Source organism: Gigantopelta aegis, chromosome 2 (genome assembly GCF_016097555.1).
Source record: "Gigantopelta aegis isolate Gae_Host chromosome 2, Gae_host_genome, whole genome shotgun sequence".
Lineage (NCBI taxonomy): Eukaryota > Metazoa > Mollusca > Gastropoda > Neomphalida > Peltospiridae > Gigantopelta > Gigantopelta aegis.
The window spans coordinates 18,231,015-18,254,318 of NC_054700.1; the positions used below are offsets into that span (position 1 = coordinate 18,231,015).

At 35.2% G+C, this 23,304-nt stretch overlaps 1 protein-coding gene across 1 annotated transcript; it reads right to left on the bottom strand.

The window, feature by feature from the left end:
- Nucleotides 1-1,094: 1,094 nt before the first annotated feature.
- Nucleotides 1,095-23,048, bottom strand: LOC121387536. Its single transcript, XM_041518692.1, has 10 exons — nt 23,000-23,048; nt 19,814-20,413; nt 17,076-17,152; nt 12,214-12,355; nt 10,348-10,409; nt 8,633-8,756; nt 7,391-7,480; nt 6,133-6,332; nt 4,968-5,101; nt 1,095-1,110 (listed from the first exon to the last, which is right to left on the bottom strand). Exons 2-10 carry the CDS (start codon nt 20,382-20,384, stop codon nt 1,095-1,097), a joined length of 1,416 nt encoding a protein of 471 aa, XP_041374626.1. The 5' UTR covers nt 20,385-20,413; nt 23,000-23,048.
- Nucleotides 23,049-23,304: the final 256 nt, after the last annotated feature.

A 23,304-nucleotide genomic window follows, 5' to 3' on the forward strand; every position in this document is an offset into this window, starting at 1 on the left:
TTTTCAAATTAGACCCTGCATTTCATATCTGACCAATTCTCTTACTATCATTTATCTAACAATCATAAAAATATATCCATTCATTTCCTAGATTTTACCCTTCGTACCTTCTGGCAGAAACCGTGCTGTTAACCAATGAACCACATACACTTAAAATAATGTGCAGCTTATAAAAATGGCGAGTGTTATATATATATGAATGGTACCTATAAAAATATCTTAAAACACAGGATGCGGGATATTTAAGGGTTGTAAGTTTAGAAATTAAGCTAAAGTAATTATCTCTCTGTTTCTGTCTTTTTTTGGATCAAATGCCCGCTGTAAAATATCATCAATAATCAACTAATGTGCAATAGCTTCCTATATATATATTTTTTAAGACAGATGCACAAATATTAAATAATCCACATTCTCTCATTTTAAATGTATACCAATCTAAATCGCCCCCAATATTCAAACTCCACCTGTCCCGATCGATACAACCAACATTTGTCGGAGGTGGCGATCAGGATGGATGTGCCTGAATCTTCAGTGGCTACAGGCACGTAAATAGATATTAATTTAGTTGGTTGGTTTAGAAAAAACTCCATACCTTGCAAATATGTATCTCAACTGTTTGTCCATCAAGTCACACAAGTCGTCGAGTCTCTCAATAACTCTGACCAACACGTCGGACGATGATACCACGTTCGAGCCATCTTGGACAGCGGTGACAGCAATCACAATGTCCGCGCACTGAAAACAGAAGATATTACAACTCAAAGTCCATACATCTTGGAAAGTGGACATAGCAATCACAATGTCCGAACACTGAAAACAGAAGATATTACAACTCAAAGTCCATACATCTTGGACAGCGGACATAGCAATCACAATGTCCGAAAACTGAAAACAGAAGATATTACAACTCAAAGTCCATACATCTTGGACAGCGGTCACAGTAATCACAATGTCCGAACACTGAAAACAGAAGATATTACAACTCAAAGTCCATACATCTTGGACAGTGGTCACAGCAATCACAATGTCCGAACACTGAAAACAGAAGATATTACAACTCAAAGTCCATACATCTTGGACAGCGGACATAGCAATCACAATGTCCGAAAACTGAAAACAGAAGATATTACAACTCAAAGTCCATACATCTTGGACAGCGGTCACAGTAATCACAATGTCCGAACACTGAAAACAGAAGATATTACAACTCAAAGTCCATACATCTTGGACAGCAGTCCGGACATATGATTAAGGACCACACAGATATTGAGGGAAGAAACCCACTGTCGCCTCTTCATGGGGTACTCTTTTCGATTAGCAGCAAGGGATCTTTTATATGCACCATTCCACTGACAGGTTGTACATACCACGGCCTTTGATATACCAGTCGTGGTGCACTGGGTGGAGTGAGAAATCCTTCCACAACAGAGTTATTCTCCTTACATTGTTAATATGGTGGATATACATGCGACTACTTTCAGTTTTACACTGGACATCGTAGTGATCCATTGATAAACAAGCATTCTGAGAGAACTCCTTAAAGCAATACATGTCCCCTTTTTAACTTCAGACATTATTTATAGGATATTAAACAAGCTTCCATTTCGTATCATGTTTATGTCCCTTGTAAAATTATTTCACGAGGGATATAAACATGATTCAAAATGGTAGCAAGTTTAATATCCTATTTATTACCCATAATTGATCTTAATTTATATATCTCAACTCGTTTGGCTGACGTTCCTGTAACTTAGTGTTACGGTTGTAATGCACCAATTGATGACGTCATCATGTGAAGTCAAATGTGTTACATCCCACTTGGCCAAGATATTTTTAACCATATGGGTAATAATAAAATGTTTCAAACAGAACAGCAGCAAAAACCACCAATTTAAAATTGTTATAAAAACACATCTCTGGGCATTTTTATTTTAAAATATTTCAGTTGAGCATGTCTCCTACTACACTCTAATCAGGAACTCAGGTCATTTGCTTTTGGCAAAATCAAATATGCCCTTTTTAGAATTTTAGATAATAAGTATTTAGATGAGTATTAAAATAGTCCAGACAATCGCTGCACCCACCTGAAATCCTCGTCCTCTGCCACTAATAAGCACTAACGACCACCGATAGTTAGAGAGTATAGTAGGTGATTACACAGGGATTCTAGATTATGGTAGCCCCACTCCCGTGGCTAGTGATATTCAATATTGGGCTAGTAAATAACTACAATTGCCATGCTCAATGGCTAGTGACAAAAATTGTCAAATGTTGCAGTTAAATCTATTTTGTAAATATGAATATACTAACCACACTCCAACTCCCAATGTTAGTGTTTTTAAGCTATATATCTCCCTCTTTAGGTGACATATGTGATTATTACTATTATTTAGTAAAATTGTTATCAACTTAAAGGAAACATGACACGAGACCATATTATAGCTCATTTTAAAAGAAAAATGATATAAAAATAATATACAAATAACTTTATAACAATAAAATACGTGTAGTTAACTTAAAATTAAGAAATTACGCTAATCAGTATCAAAGTACGATTTATGCATATTTCTTCGTGAGCGTTCGGAAAAAAAGGGAAGTGACGTCAGAGCCGCTGTACTCTTCCATTGTTGTTAACTGTTTATATATGGAGTAAGGGGCTTACGATCTTTTCAGTCCAACAGTGCCGTACTGCGCGGCCTTTGGGTGTAAAAATAAACAGTTTAAACGATCGGGATTGTCTTTTTATGGTTTTCCAAAGGATTGTATCCGAAGAAAGACGCGTGTATTTTATCGCAAAAGAAAAGATTGGACACCAACACCGCATAGTACTTTGGTGTCAGCCTAATTACAGCCCGGAGCCCGAACGTTACCCGGAGACAAAAACAGTACTCGGTTGCGAATGCCGAGGTGTACATTGTACATATTTGGCACAAAGATACACCTCAGCATGATGTATTTATATATGTTAAAACAAAAATGTAGAATTTTTTATTTATTTATTTTTTTGGAAAAAAAAAGATTTTTCATGTTAGGGCTGTAGGCCTACATAACAAAATCTGTATTCACCGTTCGAAGAAGGAAACGTCAATAAGTAATTAAATATGGCATATACAAACATGGGATTTGGCATGAGGATACATCTCAGTACGATGTATTTAAATATGTTTTTAAAAAACGTGTAGAAAACAATAATAATTTTAAATAATGTTTTTAATCTTCGGGCGGAATACGTCACAAAAACGTTCCTCATCGCCCGAAGCCCCAAAGCAACACGAAGTTCAATACAAAAAAAACCACTACTGTCGGTGTCGAAATAACTATTATGTTTCATCCACGGGCTGACTTGAGAATCGGAGTGTTGTTTTAGTTAATTGGTCCTTTCTTTCCGTGGCCTGCACATGTGATTCCTGATTGGCAGGTGTATATTGCAGGGTATCGACCAGGTAAGTGATTACCACGGTCTAGACATATGTACAAAATACGTGCCAGTTTTTTTAAGATCACAGGGTATTGTGGCGTAACCTGTCGTGACTATAGTACAATGTTAATAGACATTATCAGCCGCCCTGCTTCATTACTGTAAATAATGCTGTAAAACCCTTGATTAAGTAGACTTTCCCATCTAAAATTACAAAACTGACCAATTACGTAGTACCAAAGAAAAGAAAATTATCACTTGGGTATCGTGAGTGGTCGTTTTTACTCTAACGCACCCTACCAATAGGCCTAATAATATGCTACTTTTTTTATGAGAGAAAAATACTATAACCCCATTTCGTTCTATTGATGCAAATAGAAATATATTTAGTTTAAAAGTTGATTATACTCTCAAGTCATTTATGTTGTTTTACAAGCCAGGTTAATGAAAGTGAAGCGCCTTGTCGTAAATTAGAGCGTTTCTTTACACTGTGCATACAGATTTCATTATGTACAGCCCGAACATAAAAAATGCGACATTTTCTTTTAAAAAACACCCAAAAATGTTTGTCCTACATTTATATTTTTTACATATTTAAATACATCATATCGAGGTGTATCTTTATGCTAAATATGAACAGTATACACCTCGGCATTAGCATCCGAGTTTTGGTTTTGTCTCCGGGTTGCTTTCGGGCTCCGGGCTGTAAATTGGTCGACCGGTCTGGTCTGGCACCATCAGTTTCTCCACCCTCCGACTCGCTATCCGTTTTTTCTTCAGTATCACTGTTGTAAGTAAATGTGTGTCTTTCTTCATTTACTAACAGCTCATATTGATACGGCAAAACGTTTTGCGAACGAACACTCATTGTTTTGGTAAGCTGTGCAAGTCTTAGATTCTTTATGAGTGGTACGGACTAATGCTTTTAAGTGTAAGGCTTCAGATCAAGCGACGCGTCTCTGACGTCACGGACCTCGTGATTGCCCTGCTCATTAAAGATCGGCAATTTCCGCTAAGAGCTCGTATCTGGGGTTCTTTTATGGAGATATTTTAAGTAATTAATTTTTTATAAAAAATTTTTTTAGGTGATTCAATTTATAATTAATTGTACATGGTTGGTGCCAAATATGGTTTACGTGACATGTTTCCTTTAAAGTAAAATAGGGCTAGTGAATTTTTAATCATGGCTAGTACATTTTTAAAATCACTTTTTCCATGGCTAGTGGATTTAAAAAGAATTCTAGAAGTCCTGTTACTAGTGCCTCTTAACAATGCCAGAAGTAACTACTAAAGACTCTCCAAAGTGGTCGGGAAATGACAGATGTGTGGCATGGATAGCCACATGAGAAAAGCACATGTCATGGTTGGATAGACAAGGACTGGGATATGGAAGTGGACAGTGAAAGAAGTTGAAAGATAGGAAGAGCTGCCAGATTGAGAAGAAATGAGATGGAATAATTTTATTTGAAAGAGAGAAAGAAAAGGGGGCAATGGGATTAAAAAAAAAAAAAAAAAAAGTAAATAGGCAAAAATATTTTTTATTAATAACAGACTGTGAACCTTTGTAACAGTAGCAGCAATCTGATTGGCTAGTGCCTGGTACAGATCAGCAGAGGTTGCCATGGACGCTGGGTATGTGATGACCACGATGCATCCTGCAGTTATTGCTGCATCACTCATAGGCTGAAATAATACAAAAATAATGCATCATGTAAATTACACAATTAAAATAAGTAATATGCCACATAATAGTTTGTAAAAACTTTATTTTTATATTTCACACCAAATAGCTGTCACACACCAGTCGTGGGGCACTGGCTGAGATGGGGAAAAAAACCCAATGAGTCTGCTGAGGAGGTTTCGTACCATGACCCAAGCACCTCATTATAAGTAGATTATTGATGGAAGAGGTTTCCGTCCTCGCCCTCAACCAAGTGTTAAGAAGTCTGTTTTGTTTAACAACACCACTAGAGCACATTGATTTATTAATCATCGGCTATTGGATGTCAAACATTCGGTAATTTTGACATTTAGTTTTAGATAGGAAACCCGCTACATTTTTTCATTAGTAGCAATGGATCTTTTATATGAATCATCCCACAGACAGGATAGGACATACCACAGCCTTTGATATACCAGTCGTGGTGCACTGGCTGGAACAAGAAATAGAAAACCAACCACGCATCAAGCGAGTGCTTACAAATAATTATAAATAGCTGTGATATATCAATCATGGGGTCCTGGTTGGGATGGGTATAATAAAGCCCAATGGTTCTGCTGAGGAGGTCCAAACACCTCAAGCAAGCACTCTACTGACAGAGCTACTTCCCACTCCCCTCCCCCCCCCCCCCCCCACCCCCCGAATGAATGAAGGGATTTATTTAACGATGCACTCAACACATTGTAATTACGGTTATATGGCATCGGACATATGGTTAAGGACCACACAGATATTGAGAGAGGAAACCCGCTGTCGCCACTTCATAAGCTACTCTTTCCAATTAGCTGCAAAGGGATCTTTAAAATGCATTATCCAACAGACAGGACAGTACACAACATGACCTTTATTACACAAGTTGTGGAGCACTGGCCAGAATGAGAAATTCTAAACCAACTGCACATCAAGCAAGTGCTTTACTGCAGGGCTACAACCCCCTCCCCCCCCCCCCCCCCCCCCCACCCCCCACCAATGATCAACTGATGACAAAACTTACACTATCAGCAGGGAACTCCATCACATGGATAGTTGAAGACTCGTTCACCTTCCAATCGCCATAGTAACAGAAGGCCTCAGGTCGTTTCCCCGAACCCTGGTCTGTAAGCAGTGATCCAACACTGACGTCCAACTTGCCATGGGTCAGCACTACGAGCTTCTTGCTAGGTAGGTCCACATAATCATAACTGTCAAACTCCTCTACAAGCAAACAAAATAAAATTAAAATAAAAATTTAAAAAATAATTTCAGCAAGATCATATAATTATTCTGTTATCCGTAATCAAATTAACATAATTAATATATAAATAATAGGCTAAAGATGTTAGTAGTGGCATGCCACTGTCATTAACATTTGAGCAGTCATCCAAAGAACTCAAGAGTTAGCTCCCTTGTTGGGGACTCTAGCTGTGTATTCTTTGCGGAGAGCTGAGAAATCATTATAATCACACTACTATGTGAGGTAGTGTGTAATTTGAGAACAAGAAAACGTTCTTCCTTTTAGGAACAGTTTCAAATGCACGGTAGCAATGTATTCAAAACAGCATTCACGGATGGCTGAGAATTCGTTCTTCTCACACTACTATGAGAGATGGTGAGGGATGTTAGAACAGGAACACATTCACAAACATGTTCTCGCCTCTTCGAAACATTAGTACCAGAAGAGAGTTTTGAATACATAGTACAAAAGGAGACCACGGAACACATTTACATTTTTTTAAATTAAATTTAAGTTGATGTGTATTATTGTTACACATTTAGTATTATGCACAATTGTCACACAATTGGAATACATAAAACCATAGACCATCAATTACTGGGAAACAGGTTTAGCGGGAATTATGTCAAGCATGACTAATTACCTGAAAACAAGTTTAGTGGGAATTACGTCAAGCATGACTAATTACCTGAAAACAGGTTTAGTGGGAATTACGTCAAGCATGTCTAATTATCTCAAAACAGGTTTAGTGGGAATTATGTCAAGCATGACTAATTACCTGAAAATGGATCTACATGTACATGTACTTTACAGCAAGATTCTTCCTTTTTTTCAATCAAATAATTAATTTTTAATTTGTATTTATATTAAACTTCTCTTTATACTCTTTAAATACATGCCTTCATTTTGTTGTGTTTATATATTAGATACATCTTAAAGCACAGTATCTCAGCATTAACAAATATTTGAGACATTGCGGCTTAAAAGTTTAAAGATTATTATGAAAACATCTACATGCATGTATCTAACTAAATCTTACTCATCTGAGCCCGAGATCCAAGTGAAAATTTAGCAGACGCAGAAATCAGGGGACAACCACCTATATTCAGGTTGACAACTTCGGTATTTGCTGAAAAACAATTATTGTGATAAGAAACAGTTCACCAAAAATACACAATTATTTATGCATGTTTTAGTACTTGTGCTCCCATTAACATTAGTTGGTAGAGGATACTGTACCAATATGGACAATTGGATATGTTCAAATTGGTAATTTGAGTGTAAGCTGGAGGAAAATTAGCAAATTGAGTATTATTTGTGGGTAAAACAAGCAAATAATTTAGTGGGGTTTTGGGTTTTGGGGTTGTTTTTGGATTTTTTGTTCTATGTCTGTTAAATATAATTAATTATGTAATAACAGTGAGATATAATTAATAAGAAATATCAGAAATAAATCTATGATCATGTTGGAGTTGGTCTGGCAAATCTCAGACTGGCAATTTTTTTTTAGATAATGATTGCATTTGTATTCTTTTCAATGTGAGCATATACCTCCAATAGGGACAATATCAAGGTCATAGAGCAGAAAATAGAACACAGCCCTTTTAAGTTTAAAAGTTCCCTATTTATCCAGTAGATGGAAAATACTGTGCTTTGTTTCTTTCTTTTACTCACCGTCCTCCAACCCCAACCCCACCCCACAACAACCTTCCAGTTACTTTAGGCTTAAGTAAACAATACAATCAGTATAAAATTTCAAAGAGAAGTCATTCTGCCAACAATCATTTAGATTCATAATTATATTATTATCACCAAAAATGCTATACTTCATATTATTATATAACATTTAGTGAAATATCTTAAAATATCAATTAAATAAAAGTGTCATCAGTCACTCATTGGCGATAACACATTTTTACTATTTCACTCTAAAATGTGTTATCGTCACTGTAGAAAGTGTTATCTTCACTGTAAGAGAGCCGGAACTATTTTGCTGCTGGCATTTTAAAAATAAAGGTAAATTGCCAAAAGTTATATAATAAATAGAAAATTTCATGTTTCTTGTCAAATATAATTTATATCTTATCTCGTGATGTTTGCAATCATACCACACTCGTCATGACTTGCAAACTTCACTCGATGAGATATAAATCATATTTGACAAAAAACATGAAATATCCTCTATTTATTAACACTTTAAGAGGCTGGAATAAAAGGTACACGTTTTGTCAAATCAATAAAACAGATCTAACATTAAGTCTAAACGTAACAACAAACTCACCTAGTTCTGATGGTAACCTAGCAACCTGTGTTCCAGTGATAGAAACTGATGTCAGTGTTGGACAATTCGTGGCGAGGTAGTAAACACACTTTTCAGTCAGCTGGGTACATCCCTGGAGCTCTACCTGTAAAGAAGAGGAATGATTAATGATTGATTTTTAAACTATGGCTATCTGATGTCCAACATATTATGGTTATTTCAAAACTCACCCTGTGTTCAGTGACATCAAGCGATGCTAATGCTTGCTAACTATTTGATTGTTTCCTGGACCCGTGCTTATCAAACTTTTAGAGTCCAGACTCAATCTCTAATGTCATCACACATATGCAATTTGTATGGTGTTGTCATGACATTACCATTTCAGAGTAGAGTCTCGAGTCTAGACTTTAAAAGTTTTATAAGCACCGGGCCTGATATACATGTACACGTAGTCATTTGGTTTAAAGTGAACTGCATCAATCAGTATAGTGAATGTTTTTCTGTTCTCTCTGACTTCGAAAGAAAACCTACTACTGTGACATAGACTACTATTATCACGAAGCAACAATTAATGGATCGTTTATATTCACTTAATATATATATATATATATATATATATATATATATATATATATATATATATATATACAGTGAAACCTCTCAAGACTGGACCCTCTGTAAACCGGACGTTTTACAGTCCCTTTTTAAAAACCAGTACAGAACTTAACCTCTCTAAATTGGATCCCTCTAAATACTGGACATTTTTATTGGTTTCAAGAGTGTCCGGTTTAAAGAGGTTTCACATGTAAATAACCTGGAATGGACCAATATTGTAAGCTACTTGTTCCTCTACCTCCAACAGACATTCCCAGCTGGATACTTTCATAACTAAAAAACCCACTAATTTATTCTGTCATAAATCATGATTTAAAGTATAAATTTAATCTCTCTCAATAGTATTATTTTCATTGCATCTTTGGGATTTGATTTGGTGGTATACACCTTAAACATTCCAGCTAAAACTGTCTGATATATAATATATACATACATACATACATACATACATACATACATACATACATACCAATCTAATTAAAATTAGCTCTACTATTACATGTGGATCTAACAGCAGCCCGTTGGAGCTCAAGTCCAGTTGACCTTTCATTCAACCAATTAAAACCTTACTTGCAAAATCATGCCAGTGATTTAAAAAGAATTTGAAAACATTCGGGATTATGCCGAGGGTATACGAAATGATTCGGGTGAATTACAAAGTATGCCGGAAACTAATTTCAATATAAAATTTTATATAAAATTTGTTTCAAGATGAAAAAAAAACGTGATGGTATAGCCATAAAATCTGTTTATACTAGTATACAATCCAGAGTTTATTACTGCACTTTCCCCCGTTTTTTAAATGTTGAAATAGACCTACAAGTTCGCCTATTACATAAATAGTCTTGCCCGATATTTTTAGAATTTGTATGCTCCCAAATAATGCTATAAACGGCGAAGTGTAGTTGGTCGATATTTGAATTGTTATTTATAGATGAAATGTCACCTGGACATTGGAGTCCACGCAATGCTGTTAGATCTACCAGGGTAGACCCAGTAGAGCTAATTTTAATCAGATTGACAGACATACATACATACATACATACATACATACAGGGTACATACATACATACATACATACACACACACACACATATATATACACACACACACACACATACCCCAACAAGTGGAAAGAGCTCCGATGCCCAAATGATTCCATAATCAGTCAAATGAACACATCCTGAAAAAGAAAGAAATGGAGAAAATTTGGATTGTCTGTTATTTCTTTCACATCCATTGGGATATTAACCAAAAGAAATCATCCGCAAACCTTGTCAATCAGCAAACCCGTTCTCACATAAGTTTGCGGATGATTTTTTTTGTTCATATCCAGATGAACATAAAAGAAATAACAGGCAATACTTACAATTAAATTTGAAACATACTTATTAATAATAACATAAAAAGTTCATATTTGATTTTGAATTACATGTGTATTTGTTTGGTTAAAACAATAATGCTCAGTAAGACAAATTGCAAATATAAAATGACATCATCAGGTATGACGTTCCCTGACGATGTAATTTTTACATTCATCGGGAAATGAACAAACTCCCATTGCTACGGCTGGACCAATGGGATGACATTATATTGTAATGAATGCAACAGAAATTTAATTATTTTTAAGTATACTTGACCTGACCTCAAATAAAGGGCATATTCCCCTAGGAACAGTATAGGGCCTACTGGTCTGAACATCCCAACAGCCAATGGGATGGCTAAAATCTACTATCCCTAGGGGAATATGCCATTGCTTGAGGTCAGGTTAAGTAGAAAAAAAATACTGCTGAATAATGAAGATAATAAAATAGAAGCTATATTCTCCATTTGAAATAATATGATAAACATACATGTATCCTAAACTATCGAATTCCGTCCCACATCACTTCCGCACTCTTCTAATCAACCAGCCGCAAGGCTCAATGGGTAGGCGTAAACCATTTGCACCAACCAGTGGTCTATAACTGGTTCAACAAAGGCCATGGTTTGTGCTATCCTGCCTGTGGGAAGTGCAAATAAAAGATCCCTTGCTGCCTGTCATAAAAGAGTAGACTATGTGGCAACAGTGGGTTTCCTCTAAAAACAGTGTCAGAATGACCATGTTTGACGTCCAATAGCCGATGATAAGATAAAAAATCAATGTGCTCTAGTGGCGTCATTAAATAAAACAAACTTTACTCTTTTTTTTTCTAATCACACTGCACAAGCACAAACTTTAATACCACTGCATATGTATCAACTAACTAAGCCTCAATTGATCAAAATTGAAACTAAAGGTGTAAATAGGTGAGATTTCTTTTCTCCCTTGTACAGTACTGGTAATTCTATTATTACATACAGGAACCATATCCAAAGGTTATTAATATATTAAAACCTTTATAAATGAAGAGACTAGATTTGACAAATCAGTAATGACTGTCGTCTGCAGGAGTTTTGTCTATATTTTGTAACAAGTCACATGACTGACTCTCTTAAAGTGGACAGTGAGGGGGTGTATGGAAGGCTGTTTGTGTCAGATTAACAATTGTTATTGAGAGACAACATTAGTAGATTGTTTACTGTTTGTAGATGGAAGCTTTTACTTCTTTTTTTAGTCACCTACAAAAGTTATTAGCATAAGAAAACCATTTTCCTATGTTCATGAAAATTTATTGACTAATTGAATAGCTGTTAAGAGTGGCATGCCTGTTTACAAAGCATCAAAAACAATTCAAATTCTAAAACAAACTCTAAAGAACAAAAAAGCAAGGGGAACTTTCTAATCTCGAACACAGTGGTGCTGGTCGGCAATCAATGTTCACCAAAAATGTGTATATATGTTCATAATTAATTTACATTGCTTTGTTGACAATCTGTTGTGTTGTTATTCCCTCAATTTTATGATGGGTGTGTTAAGTAGTGTATTAATATAACACAACAGCACCCATTCCAAACAAGTAAGTGTATACAGTTTTATGTTTTTGTAATGTAAGCGTTTAACATACCAATACAGATGAGTTTCTTGAGGTGGGTGAATATTCCACGGGATGACTTGAGAGAAAAGAAAAAAGCATCCGTGATCTGCTCAATACTGCTGAGGTTTAGACAAACAAGGTCGGAGCTCACAGAGCGCTGGTCAATAACGTCCTATAGAGAAAACATGTAAAGAAAAAAGTTGTTACATTAAAAAATATTTTAAAAAGGTTAAAGTTGCAATGATTTTCTTTCTTCCATTTTATACTTTCTTTTTCTATTATAAAGCACAAAAAGAACTACATTTTAATAACATTGTGAGATTTCATTAATAATGATTATTATCAAACTGCAGCATGCGGTCACATTAGAAAGAATTTTGTTTAGCCAATATTCAGATATGCAGAATATTTCCTTAAAAATTATTAAGAACCTGTAGCTAAGTTTAATTTTTTTTTTATTACAGAGGTACTATATACAAGTTGTAGCCATATTGGATGAAAATTAACTTTTGGCTAATTTGGCAATTGACAGGTTGAGCCATCATCAAACTGCCTATTAAATGACTGAAAAGTTGTTGTCATTTTGAACACAAAACAGTTTTAAAAAAGCTATGTAAATGCTGTATATGTTAAAAACTGATACATCAATGAAAAAAGTTAGAATGAATGGTGAATGAATTAATATTATGGTTGTTCCAGAATTAATCACATGGGTACAAGTGCACAATTTTTAGTTGAGATTGGGAACCCAGTACTTGCAAACATCATGTCAAACTCCCAAACATTTATAGCATTCAAGTTCAATGGTCTCTTATAATGTTGTCACAAGTTCAATTGTCTCTTATAATGTTGTCACAAGTTTGATGGTCTCTCATAATGTTGTCACAAGTTCGATGGTCTCTTATAATGTTGTCATAAGTTCAATGGTCTCTTATGTTGTCACAAGTTTGATGGTCTCTTATAATGCTGTCACAAGTTCAATGGTCTCTTATAATGCTGTCACAAGTTCAATGGTCTCTTATAATGTTGTCACAAGTTCAATGGTCTCTTATAATGTTGTCATAAGTTTGATGGTCTCTTATAATGTTGTCACAAGTTGAATGGTCTCTTATAATGTTGTCACAAGTTCGATGGTCTCTTATAATGTTGTCACAAGTTCGATGGTCTCTTATAATGTTGTCACAAGTTCGATGGTCTCTTATAATGTTGTCACAAGTTCGATGGTCTCTTATAATGTTGTCACAAGTTTGATGGCCTCTCATAATGTTGTCACAAGTTCGATGGTCTCTTATAATGTTGTCACAAGTTTGATGGCCTCTTATAATGTTGTCACAAGTTCGATGGCCTCTTATAATGTTGTCATAAGTTGATGGTCTCTTATGTTGTCACAAGTTCGATGGCCTCTTATAATGTTGTCATAAGTTCGATGGTCTCTTATGTTGTCACAAGTTCGATGGCCTCTTATAATGTTGTCATAAGTTGATGGTCTCTTATGTTGTCACAAGTTCGATGGCCTCTTATAATGTTGTCATAAGTTGATGGTCTCTTATGTTGTCACAAGTTCGATGGCCTCTTATAATGTTGTCACAAGTTCAATGGTCTCTTATAATGTTGTCACAAGTTCGATGGTCTCAAGTGTCAAGTTGGTCTCTTATAATGTCACAAGTTGATGCTCAAGTTTGATGTTCTCTTATAATGCTGTCACAAGTTCGATGGTCTCTTATAATGTTGTCACAAGTTCGATGGTCTCTCATGTTGTCACAAGTTCGATGGTCTCTTATAATGTTGTCATAAGTTTGATGGTCTCTTATAATGTTGTCACAAGTTCAATGGTCTCTTATAATGTTGTCATAAGTTTGATGGTCTCTTATAATGTTGTCACAAGTTCGATGGCCTCTTATAATGTTGTCACAAGTTCGATGGCCTCTTATAATGTTGTCATAAGTTGATGGTCTCTTATAATGTTGTCACAAGTTCGATGGCCTCCTATAATGTTGTCATAAGTTTGATGGTCTCTTATGTTGTCACAAGTTCGTTGGTCTCTTATAATGTTGTCACAAGTTCGATGGTCTCTTATAATGTTGTCACAAGTTTGATGGTCTCTTATAATGTTGTCACAAGTTTGATGGTCTCTTATAATGTTGTCACAAGTTCGATGGCCTCTTATAATGTTGTCACAAGTTCAATGGCCTCTTATAATGTTGTCATAAGTTGATGGTCTCTTATAATGTTGTCACAAGTTTGATGGTCTCTTATAATGTTGTCACAAGTTCGTTGGTCTCTTATAATGTTGTCATAAGTTTGATGGTCTCTTATAATGTAGTCACAAGTTCGATGGTTTCTTATAATGTTGTTAAAAGTTTATAATGTTGTCACAAGTTCGATGGTCTCTTATAATGTTGTCACAAGTTGCATGGTCTCTCATAATGTCGTCACAAGTTTGATGGTCTCTTATAATGCTGTCACAAGTTTGATGGTCTCTTATAATGCTGTCACAAGTTCAATGGTCTCTTATAATGTTGTCATAAGTTGATGGTCTCTTATGTTGTCACAAGTTCGATGGCCTCTTATAATGTTGTCACAAGTTCAATGGTCTCTTATAATGTTGTCACAAGTTCAATGGTCTCTTATAATGCTGTCTCAAGTTTGATGTTCTCTTATAATGCTGTCACAAGTTCGATGGTCTCTTATAATGTTGTCACAAGTTCAATGGTCTCTTATAATGTTGTCACAAGTTCAATGGTCTCTTATAATGCTGTCTCAAGTTTGATGTTCTCTTATAATGCTGTCACAAGTTCGATGGTCTCTTATAATGTTGTCACAAGTTCAATGGTCTCTTACAATGTCACAAGTTTGATGGTCTCTTATAATGTTGTCACAAGTTCGATGGCCTCTTATAATGTTGTCACAAGTTCGATGGCCTCTTATAATGCTGTCACAAGTTCAATGGTCTCTTATAATGTTGTCATAAGTTTGATGGTCTCTTATAATGTTGTCACAAGTTCGATGACCTCTTATAATGTTGTCATAAGTTGATGGTCTCTTATAATGTTGTCACAAGTTCGATGGTCTCTTATAATGTTGTCACAAGTTCGATGGCCTCTTATAATGTTGTCACAAGTTCGATGGCCTCTTATAATGTTGTCATAAGTTTGATGGTCTCTTATGTTGTCACAAGTTCAATAGTCTCTTATAATGTTGTCACAAGTTCAATGGTCTCTTATAATGCTGTCTCAAGTTTGATCGTCTCTTATAATGCTGTCACAAGTTCGATGGTCTCTTATAATGTTGTCACAAGTTCGATGGTCTCTCATGTTGTCACAAGTTCGATGGTCTCTTATAATGTTGTCACAAGTTCAATGGTCTCATAATGTTGTCACAAGTTCGATGACCTCTTATAATGTTGTCATAAGTTGATGGTCTCTTATAATGTTGTCACAAGTTCGATGGTCTCTTATAATGTTGTCACAAGTTCGATGGCCTCTTATAATGTTGTCACAAGTTCGATGGCCTCTTATAATGTTGTCATAAGTTTGATGGTCTCTTATGTTGTCACAAGTTCAATAGTCTCTTATAATGTTGTCACAAGTTCAATGGTCTCTTATAATGCTGTCTCAAGTTTGATCGTCTCTTATAATGCTGTCACAAGTTCGATGGTCTCTTATAATGTTGTCACAAGTTCGATGGTCTCTCATGTTGTCACAAGTTCGATGGTCTCTTATAATGTTGTCACAAGTTCAATGGTCTCATAATGTTGTCACAAGTTCGATGGTCTCTTATAATGTTGTCACAAGTTCGATGGCCTCTTATAATGTTGTCACAAGTTGGATGGCCTCTTATAATGTTGTCATAAGTTGATGGTCTCTTATGTTGTCACAAGTTCAATGGTCTCTTATAATGTTGTCACAGGTTCAATGGTCTCTTATAATGCTGTCACAAGTTTGATGGTCTCTTATAATGCTGTCACAAGTTCGATGGTCTCTTATAATGCTGTCACAAGTTCGATGGTCTCTCATGTTGTCACAAGTTTGATGGTCTCTTATAATGTTGTCATAAGTTCGATGGCCTCTTATAATGTTGTCACAAGTTCATTGGTCTCTTATAATGTTGTCATAAGTTTGATGGTCTCTTATAATGTTGTCATAAGTTTGATGGTCTCTTATAATGTTGTCACAAGTTTAATGGTCTCTTATAATGTTGTCATAAGTTCGATGGTCTCTTATAATGTTGTCACAAGTTCGATGGCCTCTTATAATGTTGTCACAAGTTCGTTGGTCTCTTATAATGTTGTCACAAGTTCGATGGCCTCTTATAATGTTGTCACAAGTTCGATGGTTTCTTATAATATTGTTAAAAGTTTATAATGTTGTCACAAGTTCAATGGTCTCTTATAATGTTGTCATAAGTTCAATGGTCTCTTATAATGTTGTCACAAGTTCAATGGTCTCTTATAATGTTGTCACAAGTTGATGATCTCTTATGTTGTCACAAGTTCAATGGTCTCTTATAATGTTGTCACAAGTTCGATGGTATCTTATAATGTTGTCACAAGTTCCATGGTCTCTCATAATGTTGTCACAAGTTTGATGGTCTCTCATAATGTTGTCACAAGTTTGATGGTCTCTTATGTTGTCACAAGTTCAATGGTCTCTTATAATGTTGTCTGGTGTTAATACTTTCTTTTTTAAAAAATCTTAAACTGAAACTTTGAAATGACAATGAAAGGTTTCTAAGGACTGTTGGATCGTTAATAGAGATAGACAGTTCAACAAGTTTTTATTCTGTTTAATCCAGTATTTGAATTTGGCTTGAGAGAGCTATAAGCGAAATCCAGTATTTTGATAGAGATGGGAATTTAACTCAATAATATGGAAAAATATTTTGAGTCTTACCAACAAAACTGGAAGGGGGAGATAATCCAAATCATCATCTGAGACTGTTTCGAGGAGTTCTCTCCTTGCCAAAGTGACTGAAAGAAAAACAGCAAACTATATAAGTTAATAACATAACTTTTCAAACAGAAGATATCATGGGATGAATTTCAAGGAGAGAAGATAGTTTCAATACATTCCAAGGGAACAGCAGTCCTTATATAATTCTGTAATCAGGGAAAGTTCCTGAAATTAGCATTAGTGATTTCCCTAGAAATTCGGCAAGGCATGGTAGACCAAACACTTTTGGGGCATTTTCACCATTTTCGGGGCACTTGTTTTTCATTAAAAATACACAAAAATTAACTGAAATAAACATTAATGTAATTTATGTGCTTGCTTTAATAAATGAATGGCAAACGATATAAAAGGCATATTTTGTTAATTTATAATACCTTTTTGGGTGTTTTATAAAGGCAATTTTAGAATTAATTAGTAAAAAAGGCTTGTTTAATCTCAGGGCAGCATGGTGCTGATTGAGGCAAGATGGTGCTAGACTACAGAGGCATGGTGCTGCACCATGCTAAAACAAGCTAGGCAAAACACTAAGCATTGACACTTACACTGAGCAATCAAACTTAACCTATTAAATACTGGATGAGCAATGGGTGGCAATGAAATATTCAACCATCAATTGCAATGTCTAAAAACTATTTAAACCCACCTGGTTAAAAACAACATCTCAACGTTTCTGTCAGCAAAATACTAACATCTTGAAGGGGGGGAAAAACAACTTTCACTTTAACATGCATAAACAATTACCAAACAATTATATGAAGTAATGCATGTTTAAGCAGGTTTGTCAAAATACACTCGGCAGTTGACGATGTACACTAACTACTATAGTAACTGTCCTACATCATGGGGTTCACACTGAAAACAATGTTACTTCAGCCAACTTTCAGAAAGGTATTAAAAAATTAATATATACTGATATACTGATTTTAAATATAATGATTTTAAATATAGTATTGATTTTAAATATAGTATACTGATATATTGATTTTAAATATAGTATTTAAATATAGTATTTATACTGATTTTAAATGTAGTATTAACAAATTTATCTTTTCGACTTGGCAACATGATTGGGACGGTGTGGTTGCGAACAAGCTTCATGCCATCAAGCCGGTCTTGGGAGAGTGGCAGTTCTCCTATAGGCAATGCGGGAAGGATGAAGTAGTCTTGTGTCGTGCTCGCATCAATCATACTTACTGGACTCATTCATTTATCTTGAAGAAAGATCTTCCACCTCAGTGTGAGCACTGTCAGTGTCTTCTGACGGTGCGCCACATTTTGGTGGAGTGTAAGCATCTTCATGAAACTCAAAAAGATATATTTGGCCAAAGAAATGTGATGGAATCATTTTGATTCCATCCAGAACTTATTTTACAATTTCTTCGTGATACTGACTTTTATTCAAAGTTTTAATATTACCTACATGTATCTGTGATATTTGTATTTTTGCACAGTTTTTTACACTGTGTTTTTATTTAATTGTTACATTTTTATCTTGATGTGAATCATCACTTCATGTTTAGCATTTACCATAGTTTGACACCCAATAGCCGATGTATTTTTCATGCTGAGGTGTCGTTAAACATTCATTCATTCGTATCAAAAAAAAGTGGTGAATTTAAGCAAAATGTTTCTAGCCAAATACTAAATATTGTAGCCACAATGTATAAAACTTAGCAATTAGTTATTTGGCTATGAGCAGCTTGAGACAGCCTGCATGACTATATTTTTACAGATGACACAACATATTAATTACATTGCTTAATACAGTCATGTACTTATATCCCTTAATTGCTACATTAGAACAAATGCAGCAGGATCCCGCCATGGAACCGTGGACTGGCGATGCCAGAACATGGATCCATGGTGGGCGTGCCTGAACCTTTTTGGATAGGGGCACTAGAAAATAGTTCCGAATTCCGAATGCAGCAGGTTTCCTCCGATGACTAGTGTCAGAATTACAAAATGTTTGACATCCAATAGACAATGATTAATAAATCAATGTGCTCTAGTACCGTCGTTAAACAAAACAAACTTTAACTTTAGTGATGTACATGAATCAGCAGTCGCCTACTTTAAAACATAAAACATAACAAACTAAGAGCAAGTGGTACATGTAGATATGGATTGTGCCTATTTGCCAACATTGGAAATGTCGTTCAGGAAAAAATAACACTGAAATATATAGAGCTGGGTGGTATTGAAATTTCAGTTTCGGTATCGGTATTTTGGGGGTTATTTACATCGGTATCACTATCAAGATACAATACCGATATTGATATAGAGTTGTATTTTCAGTATACTCAGCTTTCAAATCTTAGTCTCACCCACTAATTTTATCTAAATAAAATTAAATTCCATACACAAGGCCCTCATCTCTCTCTTCCTTTCAACTATTTTGTGTTTGTGTGATATATTGTTCTTTACTAAATGGTGAATAATATTTTTCAATATCAAAATTTCAATATTTTCAAATTTTGCTCAGTACAGTAAACCTGAATTGACATAACGATACCAAATGGTATAAACAATATACCACCCAGCTCTATTACTAAATGGCAGATAACATTTTTCAATACCAAAATTTTCTTATTTTGAAATTTGCTCGGTATGGTAAATCGGTACTGACATGATACGATTACCAAACACTGCCTAGCTCTAAAACATATATGTCATCTCACCTGGATCAAACGCATCTCGTCTGTTATGTTTCTTCAACCTGCGTTTTGCAGCAAGCAGATCCTCAGGGCGCGGTATAATCGGACCTGACGACTTCCCTGGAGCCCCCTCTCCACTCACGCCCCTCTCCTGTAAATTCTGTTCAAACAGCAGTTGCTGTACCTCCTTTGAAGCTTCTCTTTGTTTCTCTTTTAACGTCTTCAGAAAATCCAGTTTCTCATTCAGTTCCTGTTGATGTTCATCCGTTTCCAGGCTTGCTGCCTCAACAAAATCCTTCTCTTCTGCCTTTCCTTTCTTTGTTCGATATGGTAGTTTTGCAACTTTTGAAGCTGGCTTAATTTTGCTAGCTGGTGGTGGTGCTGCTGGTGGTGGGGTTGCTTCTGTATTACCAACAGCTGCTTGTGGTGGGTTTGCCTCCATTTTACCAACAGCTGCTTGTGGTGGAGTTGCCTCCGTTTTACCAACAGCTGCTTGTGGTGGAGTTGCCTCCGTTTTATCAACAGCTGCTTGTGGTGGGTTTGCCTTCTGCATACTACCAGCTGGTTGACGTGCGGTTTGACGTGTTTTACCCATCTCAGCGTTGATGGGTCTGAACAAACAAGCTAAAAATATTGGTGGTTTGAGATATTATCATTTCCCTGTCTGGAACTTGCATATAGGCACATTAATATGTTGGACAGACTTCTGTATGTTAGCGATGGGTGTTGGTTAATGCGGAACAGACCAGAATGCTTGACAAACTGAATTTTTCCATTTAAAAAAATATTAAACAAAGTGTTTGTCAACTGTACATCATTAACAATATATCTTTCTGTAAGCATACATGACACTCATATCAGACCTCTCAACCTCGAGGCACTGGAAACCTGGACACTGAAGCCCAAAAAACCTGGAGATTTCAGTAAAAACCTGGAGATTGACCTATTCATACATAATCATGTGCTAAGCAAAATAAAGTGGTAGTTTTTTTGTGTAGAAAATAATATTTGACAGGTGACATCAGAGAATTTTCACTTCTACGTCACGCGTGCAAACTCTCAATGTGAATGCGAGAGACTGGTACCGGTACCGATAACATTATTTGGCATTGATCTTCTAAATATGGATTGTTGTATCCAGTCCTCTCACTTTGTTTATTATTTCTGGCTGGATTGGCCGAGAACTCGACTGAGCAAGAACAGAAATTGTTTTAACTACAATGGAGTTTTATCGCAAGAGAAAAACTGTGAGATTTTTTTTTAAATGTGAAATTTTTGCGGCTTACCGTGAGACTGAGATTTTCGCGGCTTACCGTGAGACTGTGAGATTTTCACGGCTTACCGTGAGACTGTGAGATTTTGTGGAAAACTGCGAGTCTCACGGCAAAACTGTGCAACTTAAATTGAGAGGTCTGCCATATGTACTCCAGAATGCAACTAAAAGCAATTATATTTTCAAAAAAATAATCTGCATGGGTAATACTACATGTATTGGATATCATACAAAGTTGAGAGGTGTTTGTATTTGTAACAATTTTATAAGATTTCATGCCATGTATATAGAGAATAACTAGTTAATGCAGACCTGTCAACCATCCTGGATTCAGAAGGAGTCTCCTGGTATTTGATCAAATCTCCTGACACCCTGTGCAGGAGACAATTTCTCCTGTTAAATGACATTTTTGTAGGCATAAAAAAAAAAATCGATCCCCTTTTGCCAAAATAACACAAAGGAAGTAGCTATGACAGATCTGAAGTGCCAGACTCTGGCCCAGAGTTGACAGCAATAACACTGTTAAAATCACATGTCACAGCAAGACAGAAAAGACCAATTAGCTATATAAACATACTTGTGTCAGTTAATTTTGTATGTTTGTGCAGTAGGTAACAAGGGTATACTTCAATAGGTTGTTTTTTTTACAATTAATAAATGTTGTGTTTGATATAAAGTTATCCACAGAAATGGGTATAATTCCAGTATATTTCACACAATGTCCGTAATCAGGTTTTACTTATGATTAATGGAAATACAATGTTTATTCCATCATTATAATGATTTTAAATAAGTACCACGCCACTGTTCCTCATTATAGTAAAAACTGAATATTAATTTATAAGATTTATATAAATTTGTCTTGGGTATTTCAATTTGGGTACACTAGCCATAAATGATGATGTAACATAACCTGTAAGTGTAATGCTGTAAATGTACTAATTCATTCTTTAAATTTCTTGTTATGTTCTTAACATTTCTGGATAAAAGAGATTTAAAAAAAAATTAATTATTAAATCATAACAATATTTAAACTTTAAAAAGAAATATATACACACACATTTTTTTTTTTAAATTAATTTGTTGTTTTTTTAAAGCCAAGATCTAAGGTTAACAAGTATATATGACATTATGTAGTGTTCATATAACCTATTGTAATAATGTTTACAACAACCTTGCGAATTTGGGTTAAATTGTGTGAAGTTAAAAAATCTCCTGTTTTTTGACAAAATCTCCTGCTTTTTCAACACACATCTCCTGCTTTCCCTTGACTAAAGGTTGACAGGTCTGTTAATGACGTCGGATATCTGCTTTATCCTGTGAAGGTAATAATTGAAAATCCTGCTTGGACGAGTCTCACAGAATTTTTCATTCAGCTTGAACAGGATAAAGCAGATATCCAAAGTCATTAACTAGTTATTATCTTTATCTTGCAGACCATAAAAAATAAGAAAAAAATCTATTATTTCTGTTATTTCAACCACATTGTACGATGACCTAGAGGTCAAATAAGCAATTTTGTAATGTAGCTATGCGTATGATGTCACATGAGTGACGTCAAAAGTCATAACCTGCTAGTAGCAGGATATGACTTTGCTCTATCCTCATATTCTGTCAATAGAAATGGTGGTTGCAGGATAAAAGATTGTAAGATTTTATGTCATCCTGTATAGAAATATATTAATGGTTTTGTAATTTTAATTTAAATGTTTCTAAAACTTTGAAACTATTTTCCCACTAATATGTGTAGAATAGTTAATCTCTACATGCTAGCAAGATACGTAAATCATGTGAAGAGAAAAAAACACACGTATTTGAATGGAATAGATCCCAAAACAGGCCTCTCAATTACCGCTAAAGACAATGCCATAGCAAACGGCCAACAAAAAACAAATTTTATTCCATATATTATGTGATGTAAAGATATATATACGTACTCTTCTTGAAATCTAATATGAAGATCTATGCACTGTTACTTTTAGTGTCATGTCATGTTATGCAGTCGTAGCCTAGCAAGTGTTTACTATTTGCCATAAACAAGTCTTTCTGTTTGTGCACGTGCTCGATTAAGACGTCGCAAATAGCACACAATGTGTATTAAGTTTTTAACATTTAAATTCTTAACTCATGTATTTGGGATTGGGCATGTTATATATTGGTAGTTGTTTGTTGTTTTCATTTATAATACTGTGTATAAATAAGATTATTTTTTGTCTTTTGCAGCATTAAAAAGGCCCGATAT